The sequence below is a fragment of the Watersipora subatra genome, chromosome 7 (assembly GCF_963576615.1).
Source record: "Watersipora subatra chromosome 7, tzWatSuba1.1, whole genome shotgun sequence".
NCBI classification, from domain to species: domain Eukaryota; kingdom Metazoa; phylum Bryozoa; class Gymnolaemata; order Cheilostomatida; family Watersiporidae; genus Watersipora; species Watersipora subatra.
The window spans coordinates 50920533-50935021 of record NC_088714.1 but is presented as its reverse complement, the minus strand read 5'-3'; the positions used below and the strand labels follow the sequence as shown (position 1 = coordinate 50935021).

The window sequence follows — 14489 nt, the reverse complement described above, 5'->3', positions numbered from 1 at the left end:
GCAGCGTTAAGCTTTAACAAGAACGCTGAGTCGTGACAGTACGCAAAAAGGCTATTGCAAAGATGAAGTTTGCTTTAGCTTTGTGAAGAATTGACTGCAGAAAAGAAGCACAAAACTGGATACCAACATTATCTATATACAATATAAAAAAGAGGCTACAACGAAGCAGAGTTAGAACGAAGAGGCTCAGCTGAAACTGTAAAATATTCGGGGGTGACAATATTTTCAACCTGGTGTTACTATGGTAAAATCATTGCTTATTAAACCAATTTCGTGCCATAAAACGGGTTTATATTTACCGTTTCATTCTACAGCACAGTATTACTTAGTAAAATAATATAACAACAAAGCTGACTATTTTACAGATTTTACTTGTCAATAGTTATTTTTTAAACCCAACTACCGCGGTATACAAGGGATCACTGTATTACATATACTAGTCTAAATTGCAATAACTTTGGTTCTAATGGGTTTGTCATGAGACATAATTATAGGAAAAAGCGTATATCATGATATATTAGCATCTCAAAAAAATCTTTTCATAAAATAATAATGAGAACTTTGCAGTTACCTTATACTTTAAACTACCTATAAATTATGTGCATGAAAATTTTCTTTTATTTCAAAATTAGGAGAAAGTTTAACATGCTACTATTGAAGCTTTGAATTTATTTGAAGCTATTAAATTCCTTGCATGTAATGATGTTTTATTTAAAAACACACTTTTTCGGATTCGTTACAGATAAACCTTATGAGACTTCCTACAAACAAATTGGGCACAGACAAGATTCTTACAACTAGTGACCAACTGTTTGATGGAGGAGCAATACGATGAGTTTGACTAGTACATGGAAGCATTCAGGATCACAACAATTACTAACCAAAATCAAACGCTCTTCACATATGTTCTCTACTGTTTGTTTTGAAAAAAAAAACACAGTGGTGTTGTAGCAAAATATTATATTATAAAAGATATATTTCATTATAGAAATTTTTTGTAAACGTTAGTTATTTGTAATTGTATTAATAAGAAAGAAGACAAAAGATGATGTTGGGATGAATTTTAAAATAACAGCACGCCTGGCCCTATCAAAAGACAGCAACTAATGTTTATTACAAAGGCATTAATTAGCAATCAAATGAAAACTACCAGCACTAAACAAAAGCAATGAATTGACAATATCATGCAAACATGAAAAAAATGATTTTCTCTAAAATATTATAGGAACCACCTCTTCACCATATGTGCTTGCCAAACTCACCGATCACAGCGTGATAAGCGCCAAGCTAAAAATCATGTTGCAGTTGCCGCGAAAGTGTTTGCTAACAAATTTGTCTACTTATTGTTCATATAAAAAGCATAGTATATGCATGTAAAATATACATATATATATAATATATACATATTATATGTAATATATATATATATTTTATATACATATGTATATCTATTATATTCATATCATATATGTATCTATATATTATAGGTATATACTATTTTTATATAAATGTATATATATACTATTTATAAAATATGTATATATACATTTATATTATACATAATATAAATATTAAGAAGATATAGATAGCAGCAAATACAACTATGTATCATGATTTCTTTATAAAACTATTCTAGCCAAAACACCGGTGAAAAGAATTCTGCAACAAATTTTTAGGAATGAATTTTACTGCTATTTTTCAGTTAAATAATTTTTCAAGCGCATAAACAGTGAGTGCAGCAAAAAATTACAAATATTGACATAAGTTTTAAGTTATTGCACACAAGGTATATATAGAGTTCATCGCGTCAGAATCTCATTATATCTATGACCTCAATTGTACTGCGTTTAAAGATAGAATAGTGAACTATAGATTTATCGTTGATACTAAGGCTAGAATTTTGATATCAACTAAAAACCAAATATATTAAACTATATTGGAAGCAATAATAAAACAAGCACATTGATTGTTTTACCAGATACTGATAATAGTTAGTAAAATATACTTTTAAGTGTGTTAGTTTAATTGAAAAGCAAACTTTGATTTGCAAAAAACTGATATGCTTGTTAACAAGATATCATTGTTAAATAGGTTCATTGTTAGTTGTTTTGCTAAAAATTTTCCTGTGGTCAAAAACATGAAAGCAAATATGTTACCTCTTTGCATAATATAGAAATGCAGCTAAGTTATGAGGCACAGTTAAAAATGTGAATTTAGGCATATAGACTGTAAAGTTAAATGTCATCAATTTGCTGTCGTATGTTCTAAAGACACCAAGCTACTGATAAGCTGGAAACGTAGCCCAAAGTAATTGACAGTCAGCGATTTTGTAAAGCCTATGACCAAATTTGGGCGTATTCTTACAAGAATGAACAAATATAGGATAGGAAACTTTTTGATGATGAATGTGGGTGGAGCTTTACAGACAGCACCAATAAAAAACCGACCTATTTGAATCACCAGCAAAAATAGTTTTGAGGGAAATAAGCTTGTGCTATCTTGTTACGTTTTGACAAATATCAAACCAAAATAAAATGAACAACGCATAAAGACAGAACTTAGATTTAGTATTTGACAAGAAATATTATTAGATAGGCTAAAAAAGGCTATATGACTGCCAGAAAAATAAAGTTCTATTTATTTGAGTCTGCGACCCTAGTTACAGAAGATAAGTTCGACATTTTTTAATAATGATTAATAGTTTTCTTATGAATGGTACATATATACTCGTTTCTTTAGTTTTCTACTCAGGACATTTGTACATGTAAAATGGCATAGATTTAACATATTATAATAACACAAATAACATAACCTACATAAACTTCCTCGAGTGAAGAGGTCAATTTAGTACAAGCAATTCTTAGCTATAAGCACACTAGCAAGCTTGGTGAATGAATAAACTTTTGCATATGGTTTGCATTAATAAAAAAACGTTTAGCGCTTGCATCACATTTTCACACAGTTTAGGTTCTCACAAAAGTAACAACAAATAACTTTTGGACAGCTCTGAGCCGATTCCTAGACTTTTAAGATGAATTAAAAAGGCTTTGTATTTTTCTGTACATTAAATACATGTATATTGTATATTAAAACAAAATATAAGTTTGAATTTTTGTCAAATCTTCTGATAGCATTTTTAGCTATGTCATCATTCTTTGTTGAAAATTAATAAAAAGTTTTTCCGGCAAAAACAAGTACAGAAAAATTAAGATTTTATCAATATGGCTGCGCCAGCACCTCAAACTCAGTTTATTTTAAAGGCCTACATGTATCACAGGTAAAAGCTATGGTTTCACTCCCAAAAATGTGTTTATAGAAGCGTGAAAAAGGCACAATTTAAAAATCTTTTTATCCACCTCTGACAGTCTTTTACAAGACTTACAGTTATTTGGATGTGTCTTTATGAAGTAAAATACTTAAAAATCATTATTTTGCTTTTGTTTATTACATCAACGAGTCAAGGATGCTATTTGGAACAATGTATTGTTAATGCTAAAAGTATGTGAAGATTTTCTAACAATTATCCAAAACTGCATGAACATTTGTACCATTGGTAAAAAAGTTCCAAAAGAAATTTTGTAATCTTATGAAGGATTGACATCAATTTTATTAGTAATAATCTGAAATTATCACACTCATTAGATTTATTCACTTAGGTCTTCAATGTAATAAAAAGTTTTGTAAACGAATAATATCTAAAACTTGGTGTAGTAATTAAACCTAGACGCCAGCATATTTTCTAGATTGCATGTTGCCTAATGCTGAAATCACTTTTAGCAGTTTGGTAGGAACACTAACACTAAAATAATGAGTCAGTTATTTATTTTAAGTTTTTTAAGTGGAAGAATTCGATATAGATTATGCGCAACTATGAGAAACTTTTTAAAACTATTGAACTAATTATTAATTTGAAGTGATTGAGTTAAAAATCATGAGATGCTGACCAAACGGAAAGCTGCAATTTTAGTAAACAGCTGTAGTTCTTATCACATGCAGGAATAATAGATTAAAACTGATTAATCATAGGCCCATGCACTCCTCTTTTTAGTTCACTAGATGTAAGCTGGCGTTACGTGAGTGATACAAGTTTTTGCACAGAAAATTAATTTTTAATTGACATTCTTATTTCTTATGCTACAAATTCGTTCACAACTTAAAACCGTCTATAAACATGAGTGAGTAATGTAGTTTTGTAAAGGAATTTGCCGGTCATTACTTTAGCACGATTTATAATGTTGCATAAAGAAGAGAGAGTAGGGCCTAAGTATGGATTTTCATTCGTTTTATTTATGAAGGAAAGTTCATTAGTCGAGAAGCTTACGACAACTGATCGACCCTCTTATCAAGCTCGCTCTCTCTATATACATTTATTTACCTCTTCCAGATGATGGAACCGGGTCAGAAAAAACCGACTATCAGTGCAAAGGAATGGAATCGCTAATGCGTTGGCACAGTCACAATAAACTAACATTACAATAGTGATACAACATAAATAAAGGCAAAACATAATAGTGATATGGTATCAAGGAACAATTTAATGACGATACAATAAAAAGAGCAAACGCTGCACGCAAAATATATATAGAAGTATTTATAAGAATAATAATTTTATGGCCCAACATCTACCACAAATTCCGTTAGCTAAGCTTTTTACCTAATAAATTTGAGTAACTTAAGCTAGTCAATAATTTACTAATTAATGTTGATTCCACCTGTTTGAAGCCAGCTACAAGAAAAAATATTATATCGCACAGGATATGAACCCGTACATATGAAAGATGCACAGATGTAAAGCCAAGCACACCACCAGCAAGCTAGGCGGTTATCTTTCTGATGCTTGAAAAAGTTTTGCTTAAATCATTCCAGCCATGATATTTCACACAATCATGAGCTTTAGGTGTGCTAGTTGTAAACAATAGTATTTCCCAGGCACTGCAAGCATGCGTATTTTGACTGGTGTAATAAGTATGGTCACATTTTACTTTATAGTGTAGCAATTATTACCGCATAGCTTAGGGATAATGATTGCATGACTGCAAAACTGGTGTTTCCAAGTTTATTTCCAGTGTGCCGGTCTTTGTTTTGGTTTTACAACTTTATAACTATAACTGTACATATGACAAACCAACAAACAAACACTTCGATTTACATATATAAACTTAGTTTCTTAGCAGAATCTTATAGTTACTTGATAGAAAAACTTATTGATTTTTAGGTTTAGAGAGTTCAAGGCTGCGGAGTTCAATACCTTGAAGAGACAGCTAGATATTAGCCTATCTGATGTGTGTCCACTGAACACTTCTCTCTCTGAAAACAATTTGGTGGCAAATATGGCTCAAAAACTTGACTTCATAAGTGAGAATGGCCTTCATATATGAAATGTTACTCATATTTAATTTTACTTCAACATTTACATGTATACTCTTTTAAAATACCGTGACTTTAAAGCGGTTGGGTTTGCCAAAAAACAAGTTTTTATGGATATTTTTAGAATATCAAGCTATTAACCTAACTATTTTTCTATTTAGACGTGCTTCTTGCAGCCAGACTAATGAATCCATTCACATAATTAGAGTTTCAAGGCTACATGTGTCTATAAATAATTTTAATTGTCCCTGAATGGCTCGAATTTATTGCATCCTACCTAGAGTTTATAGTGTGCAGTTGCAATACATAACTTAAATTCAATAGCAAATGTAGATTTTTGATTACATAAAAATACTAAAAAAATTAATGGGATCAATATCTAGTGTTTTCAAAAAAACTAGACATTAACTGAAACTTTATACACAACTATGTTTGCCGATGCAAATAATCACAAAGCATTTAGTGTTCAGATCGTTTTTTAAAACTTTGATAACCTTTCATGCCAGTTAAAAAACTTACCTATTTAAAAAATGCATGCAGGGAACTTAGGAAAGCTGACTAAAGCATGCCTAAGAAAACCAGACATTAATGATTAGAAATTGAAATGCTTATATAAAATGACTAGCGGGATACTTGGCGTTGCACAGGTACTAAAATCAGCTTATAAGCAGTTAAAAGTAAAGTAGTTGCCTGTTCTTTGTCATTAACCTGGCACATTGCCAATGACTAATTTGAGTAAGCTTACTAATATGTGCCGTCACAGCAAGTTTGAAGTTAAGTTGTGTCATAACGGAAAACGGAAGTATATTTTCGCCCGCAAAAACACATATATCACCCAATGTATACATCAATCTCATGCAGCTCAATGGTTTAGCATATTGTCTGGGAAATGGAGAGTTGCGGAATAAAATCTAGCATGTAGCAGAAGTTTTAATAGCTATGGCTAGACACACCAAATGACAGACTTTGAAAATTATATATCTATATAGAGGCTAACAAGTATGTTACTGAAACTCCATCGGTGTTGTTGTTTATATGTGGCAGCGACAAAGCCTTTTGAACTTTTAAAGCCAGAACTTACTTGCAACCAGAATCTCAAATACTATATATTTTTGTTTGGCTAACAATACTGTTCTGTTCTAAACATATTTGTAACATTTGATTGCATCCAGTTATCCAAACTAAACTCACTCAGTTTTAAGCCATGTTTCATCCATGTGAATTGCATAATATATGAAAATCTTAACCATAAGAGCGAGTGATATTCGACTGATGGATGAATGTAACCCACCGACAGGGACGGAATTGTTTAAATATCTAGAGTATTACATTCAAGCGGTTGTGGAAATATTGCATTGAAAAGTTAAGACATTTAATTTTATACTACATTTCATATAGTATAACCATAACTGCTATGCTTAGACAAAGTTTTCGTGCTGAAGTATGCAAGCATCTCCCCAAGTTTTATTACAACTACATGTAGATGTTTCTCCGATCACCTTTTTTTCTTTTCAACGCTTTTTCCCTTTACTCAGATGATAGTAAAACAGGCCTATTTCTAGTCTCTGTATTAAAATGTCAAAAGACTTGGCTTTCAAGCAAAACTCCCATATTTTGTACTCCACGACCGCCAAAAACAGTTTAAATATTTCGCTCATTTAGTTATAGTTTATTAAGTTTATTTATAAGCCAAGCTCTAAACTAAAACAATCCGCGCATAGTCACAATAAGTTGTTTATGTCTGATATAGTGAAACTAAAAAAATATAACCAATTTGAGCAGTGAGTTTAGAAACTTGGAATGAACAGCAGTCATTAGTCCAATTTTCATGTTGCTAACCACTAAAATAGAAAACCTGATTAAAATAGACCTAAAACAAATAAACGGAACAGAGCATCTTGGTCGGTACAGCGCACATACAACGCATGCAAAACGGACCTACAAGGTACTTGCAACGCACAAACATTGTGCATACTTGTTGCTAAGCGCCTTAAACCAAAAGTACGGCGTACAATACTTCAAGACCACTCTACATTGTCAACCCTTCTTCTACCTATCTTTTGCTAAAAACACATGAGCTGGTTCCTACACAAAGTCCTACACACATCGGTTAACAAAAAATTACTAAATATTTTTATAACTTAGCTTTAAATCAATGGAGAATGTGAAATCCTGTGCTAACTAATATGGTAATCGTTATTTGACAGTCTTTGCCTAAATGGCTGGTAACAACAATAATTATAATGGTAATAAATTTTTCAAAAGAATGTGGACCAACTAGCAACGGTATGCAAACCTGTCAAGTATTTTATAAGTAGTTAAAACTATGCTTCTGACTTGGTACTGGTTCACTTGTACAAACATTAACCATTTAGTGATTGCAACAGAATACATGTAGGTAAAACTGCTTTTAGCATAAAGTGGTAGCAATAGTCTAGAATTGCATTGTATCATAAGAATGCCAGGCATGAGCCAATAGGAAGTGATTTTATAAAATAACAGCTCAACTTTTAAAATATTAATCTTATCTAATGAACCATACAGACCTTGCCATAAATTTGTACGAGCGTTTAAAATACATTTGAACAAAGGTATAAAATTGCATGTTTTTAAAAATTGTGAAAAATCCTAACATATTAGTAGTGAAACTATATTTTTCAATATACTAGTAAAAATCTTTACATTTTATTATGCTTTAAATCAAAGTATTATTGTAGGAAAAGATACATATAACTTAGTGACACTTTCCTCAATCATAATGTCCTCTGATGACATTTTTAAAATAATGGATCAACTATTTAATGGAGGAGAAATAGCATGGGACCGGATAGTATATGTAAGTATAATGTACCTACCTACTTTCTCTACAAGAGTTATCAACATAAATAAATGCTTTTGAAACTTTTTTTATCAAAGTTTTTTTTTCTGATAAAAACCAGTTTTTATTCTAAAAATTGACTTCAAAAACACTCCAACTGTTTTGGATAGCAAGTTACACAAAAAACAATATACATACACCATCAGTTACTTACACCATCAGTTAGATTTACATATACTTCTCCATTTTGCTACCCCATCCATTTGCTATACTATGTACAAAAGTCCAACTCAAATTGTATGGGTGCTCACATGAGTAAAACAGCGTGGCTATGCCTACTGTTTAGTGACAGGTAAATCAGCTGATTAAATATAACGAAATATTAAGGTCATTAGCTAGAATTAAAAACCAATTTGGAACCTGTCACTTGTTACTCAATACTGCCTGTGTGTGTATTTCAAATCTGCTCAGAAAAATTAACCAATAATCATATATCATATTATACTAAATATAAAGTCTTTATTAACAAAATTTTCTTTAATAAGGGTACATAAATTAGTCAGCGTTTATATTGCTGATAGCTTGAACTAAATACAAAAGTATTTTCTCATGGCCGACCAATAAAAACCCAAATCACGTTTCTTTAATTAAAATTTTCTTGCATTTGTTTTCGAGGCTATTAAAATCTAATTGAAAATTGGCATGAAGAAAATATAAGGTAATAATTTTTTTGAATACTGGGAATAAAAAAATTAATAAAAAAACGTAGGAAAATAAAAAAGATAATGCTAAAATGATCTATTTTAGCAATCTTTAATTGACCATGGAAATATTTTTGAGTCTTTGCCAAAATTTGAAAAAAATTTAAGAACTATTATAAATGGTTTCTGCGTTTTGTTATTCAAGAATTATTCAATTTTTTGTAAAGACTGACTCAATTATTTAAAAAAAACATTGTTCAAAAAGGCAACTTATTTTTTCCGACTACAAAATCATCATTATAGTGAAAAGAACTTAGTAGAGCATATGTGTAGGCAAATAAGATAGTAGTGTTTGTATTCATTCTCCTAGCTTTAATATTCCGATCTAAAGGCTGCAGTCACTATGAAGACTTCAATGCATCACTCTACAACTTTTTGCTCACACGAGAGTTCATTTATTGAATATGAAATGCCACCCCGAAAGCCACTCAATGAGTTGCCAGGCAAAAGTGGTATTATTTGACTTGTACTAGGAGTATACTTTTAATTTCTGTTAAAAAAATTAAGCAATTAGCATTTCATCTGACCAACTTTTACGCTCATTTCAAAACAATTAGAAATAAATATAAAATGGTTTAATTAAATAGTTATTTCTCATCAAGATGGGTGCAAGATGATGATGGGTCAAATTTGTCACAAAATGAATCATGGTTTGACTTTGTTCGGAGTGTACTGATAATTTTATCTTACTGAAAACTAGTAAACGAGTGCTCATTTAGTAGTAAAAGTAGCAGTGAACTTGATGATTGTGAATGAATCTTCGTTGGAACTAACTTATTCAAGAAACATCAGAAACATAAACTTTTACGGCAAATTTCTGATTATTTTAATTTTGATCTTTAAAAAAATTCAAATTATATTTCAACTATTTAAATTTTAAAAAACTAGTGAAGTTTGCAAAAATGTACTAATTACGCTCATTCTTATTTCATGACATTTAGATGTAAATTTTGAAATTTGGGGAAAGATTTGGTTGCATTCTCAAAATACTTAATTTTCAAAAAAATAATTGCTATATATATTTATGCGAAAACTGAAATACTTTAGGAAAATAAGTAAATATATTTGTCAAACAAAATTTTCAATTGTTTTGTCTGTTTTATAAAAGCTGAATAGTTGTAACTGATAGTTTATAATTAACTTCTAAATCCCCAGACTTCTACACCAATTGTCTCAGTAAGCATTATTTCATTTAAGGTGATGAAGCGTTCTTTATATTATTGTTTGTATATTGTAAAAAAGTAGTATTGTTTATTATTGGTAATAATTGCTGCTGATAATAACTCTTTAAGTTCCATATTATTTGTCATCAATGTGAAATACCAGCTTACTTGTGGTACATTAATTGCAAGCATATTTTGATGTTGAATACAATTTTTGTGAAGCTGACCTTTTGCATTGTGGTATTTTGACCGGCTGTTTCACTTACAACATATTAGTTATTGCAGCAACATTTGTGTCATCCGCTTTAAGAAACTTTTTGCTATTTTAAAGTAAGCTCAAGTTACATATACCAGCTTGGCTTGGACCAATTTTAAACTTTTGTGTCCTAAACTAACCATAAACAATAGTGAGTTTCACAAACAAAATATGATAAAAATAACCCTTTATTTTATATAAAAATTGCTCTCATTTGTGTAAAAAAGTTCAGAATTGTGAAAAAGTGTTAGGGATTATAAATTGATGTTAATGCTTTACTGCACTATTTAGCAGCACTATTTTGATTAAATAATCTGATAGTTTATGGTTTTCAGTTTATCAATGCTTCCCTGCAAACCTGCAAATGTCCAGAACTAAACATAGTTTTTCTTGAAGTATAATTTTAGCAACCAGTCTGAACAATTTTAAAAATTTGTCCAATATAGTTTGACTTTTGTCACAGGTTCGCTGGTCTTGAGAAAGTCATGGCATTGGAAAATGTTCTTTTTTCTCAGTTAAATTGTGAAATTTAGATAGTACAGACTGTTTACATGTATGCTGAAATTGCCTAGCATAAGAAACAAAAGCTTCACAAAATAATTTAAAAATGATCTGTTTTTCTTTTTTATCTCTGCCTTTATTGGAACTACTAGCGTTAGTTTGACCAATTTCAAGTAAGCAAAAGAGAAGTGAATATAGCAATTTATAGCAATTTTAAAGCAATAGAACTCATATAAATCTTTCTAAGGTGCATGTATGTGATAAAACTGACATATTTTTAAAGGTGCAAGCACTGTACTGCAGTTGCTTTTGCCCCCAGGAACAACTTTTATAAATATGTAAAAGCTGACTCATTTTTTCTACCAAAACTATAGTAAAAGAACCACGGAACTAATGCTTAAAAATAGTTTGTAAGCCATTTCAGGTCGATTTTAGCCTTAGGTATTAGTACTATTGGTTCCTTCGCTATAAAATGACTAGTCATTTTAATTAGGATCTTTTTGGGTAATATAGATATATTTGGTTATGTCAGAATAAATACCAACCATTTAGGCTATGACTGTTTTACTATAGTTCAGTAAAGCAGGTAACAGAGTTACTTTACTTGTTTCACAAGGAAAAAAACCACTTGAGCAAAAAGCAGTAAAATATTTCACAAATATATAATACAGTAATTATAATGACAGAATTAATCGTCCTTCTTTCTGACCAATACCACCGGAAAACTCCAGGCATCTCCAGGTGGCTCGACAACAATCAATCAGTTGATACCTGCTCAAATAGTGTTTTGTGACACTAAGCAAAGCAGTCCCCTAGTCAAGACTCTCTTGGAGATTCACGAGTGCCTCAGTTGATTGAAAAGAGTAGAGAGGGCTGAGTTGGCAAAGCCGACTTGGATCTCTGATTTGTCAGTCAATGAGCTTGCTTGGTTGCCAGCATCTTCCCCACCACTTCTGAAGCAATTACGTGTTTGACATGCCAAGCAACCAGCTTGATAAACAAAAAGGGTGGTGCCCCCTAGGCGCTACATCAGAGACAACATGGAAGGATTAGGGGTACATGGTTGAAGCCTAAAATGACCCTGGCACTTGCAGCCTGTGTACAGTAACTAGTAGTGTCTGTGAAAACCAGCAACAAACAGTAAAGCCTTTGGCTGTTTACGTATGCACATGCTGGTACCAACGTGTCTCACCTGAAGGAAGGCACTTGGAAAGGCCTAGTGAGGGAACATTGTACACCTAACCAATGGAGCTTGTTGGGAGTTTTTCTAGCATGGTAAAGGGTAGCCTGCTGAGGTCGAGGTGCAATTTTGCGCTCTCACACTAAGTGTAGGCAAACCATCTCTCTCGCATAGTCAGTTACCATGCATAAGATGACAAGGGAGAACGATTAGCCAGAGGAAAAGATTCCTCAGCCTAAGCTGACTCGAGGCACCCTTTGACTGCAGGCTGATGTGACACAACTGAGCTAGCTGGGGATTCGCGAGCCTACAAGAAGCTATCTCCTTTCTTCAGCATACCAGCCGCCAAGGAATGTATTTTCTGTAGCCAAGAGGAGAGGATGTGCTAGCTGATGAATGACAGCCAGCACTAGCCAACTCTAAAAGTTTGAAAGGCAGTTTGATAGATTTTTATTGTTGCTCATACATTGTAATTGTGTATGGTTAAATATTTGCGGAAAAACTTTTCATGGCAAAACTTTTGTCGTGTTCAGTCTTGTCTTTTGGAGGTCGAAGGAACAGGCAGTTTCTGTTACAATATACTTTACCTTTTATTTTCATTAGCTTTCCTAAGTTTTGATTTACCAGAATACAAGCCATAAAAAAAAACTTGACCAGCTTATAGGTCAATGATGGATCTTTAAACTTAAAATTTGATGTCAAATTTTAACTGAAATACTATAAGTTAAAGGATGTGCAAGTATGTTGTAGATTGACAGCAGTGTAGCATTGACAGCATTGACAGATGTGTAGCATTCTCTACACTGCTCCCTATCTGGACATTTTTATACAAACAAATGTCAAATCGCGCATGGAGCTAACATTTAATACAAAAAACAGAATTAGCACAAGAACATCAAGAAAATAAATGAAATAAAAATGAATAATATTTTAAGTGTCAGGAGCCCAGAATACGTGTATATAGCTAAAAACAGTTGTTTGCCATAAATAGAGTCCATGATCTGCACCAAAGCACATATGCAACCATGATAAGCTTGGAAGCTTACTTAACTTTATTGATTTTGCCTTTTGGCTGATATCTACAGCATACTATTTTTTACAGCTATTTGAGTTTACTGCAAATAAAATGATGGGATTTATTGATGTGGCTAATTATTATGGGGCATCAGGAGCTTTTTCAATCCTCTTCAATGTATTTACTCAGAGATGGGTTCAGGGAACCGACATGACTCTCAGCTTCTGGGCTCTAAATCGGGGATGGGTAAGTAGCATTTTTCTAGACTATTTGACAGCTATGTGTATATTTTTTCAAATAATCTTTCTAAAGATAACTTTCTGTAATATGGTTCAAATTTGTCAGTTTTTTATTCAGACCTATTCACTAAATAGACTCGGTTTTGGTATGTTTGCATTCAGTCAACAGATAATTTGCACCTGACTGACTAGCTTAACAATTTGAAGACTCTCTTAAAACTTTCACAGTGTGAACAACTGCATAACAGTGGTTGAGAAGCAAGTCTACTGATTGTACAAACTAGGTCTATTTCTCAATAAGCTGAAATAACATTGCCGCTAATCGGCACTATTATTGCATCAAAACATGCAAAATAATTGTTTCCTTGTTCCACTTTAAAGTACCTTTAACGTGCTAAGGTCAATAAAAAATCTCTGATCAGTGTCTAGTTGACTAAAGTAATTGATGCAAAAATGACATACTTTTACTGAAACGCTCCTATGTCTATTATCAAAATATACAATCAATATAGACCTATACATATGTATAATAATAATCTATACATATTTCAATTTAAAGTAAGCCTGTGTGTATACATATATGTGCAGTTTGATAGGTTCAGCTAAATTTATCAAATATTGGAATTAAAATCTTGGATTCAGCTGGATTCAAACTCACGAAGATTGTGACTTTGGCATCATGATTGAATGGTCTAACCACAAGTCTAAAGAGCTTTCACAATTCATAGCTCTTAATTTAAAATGGATACACTTTTTGTTACGATTCCACACATTAAATGACATAATAATTTAATAATAAAACTCTATAAACTCTTTTAACTCAATGAAACACGATGCTTTTTAGTGTTTCTGTCAACTTCTCTTTCTGGTTTTTTGTAGGGTTCAATTGCTAAATTGTGGTCAAGACCAACAATTTTCAATGTTGAATGTTAAATAAAAATAAATCTTCTGTTGAAATACTTTAATTACCCAGGAAGCGTTAGGCATTCATCTATTAGTCTATATATTCAAAATAATATGTAAATGTATGTATATAGATATATTTATATACATATAAACTAAATAAATAAATGTAGATAGATTACATATTGATCAATAAGCATATGTATTATATTACTATATATACATGTATATACAACACATAATTATACAACATTTACTTGGACAATGAAATGGACTTACAACAATT

At 31.7% G+C, this 14489-nt stretch overlaps 1 protein-coding gene across 1 annotated transcript in view; it reads left to right on the top strand.

Annotated features, from left to right (window-relative positions):
- The window catches only part of LOC137400864 (uncharacterized), a 55128-nt gene that overhangs the window by 2921 nt on the left and 37718 nt on the right, over nucleotides 1-14489 (top strand). The window contains exons 3-4 of the mRNA XM_068087208.1: nucleotides 5216-5355; nucleotides 13251-13307. Of these exons, the coding sequence (XP_067943309.1) occupies nucleotides 5216-5355; nucleotides 13251-13307 (197 nt within the window). The remainder of the gene's footprint in view (nucleotides 1-5215; nucleotides 5356-13250; nucleotides 13308-14489) is intronic.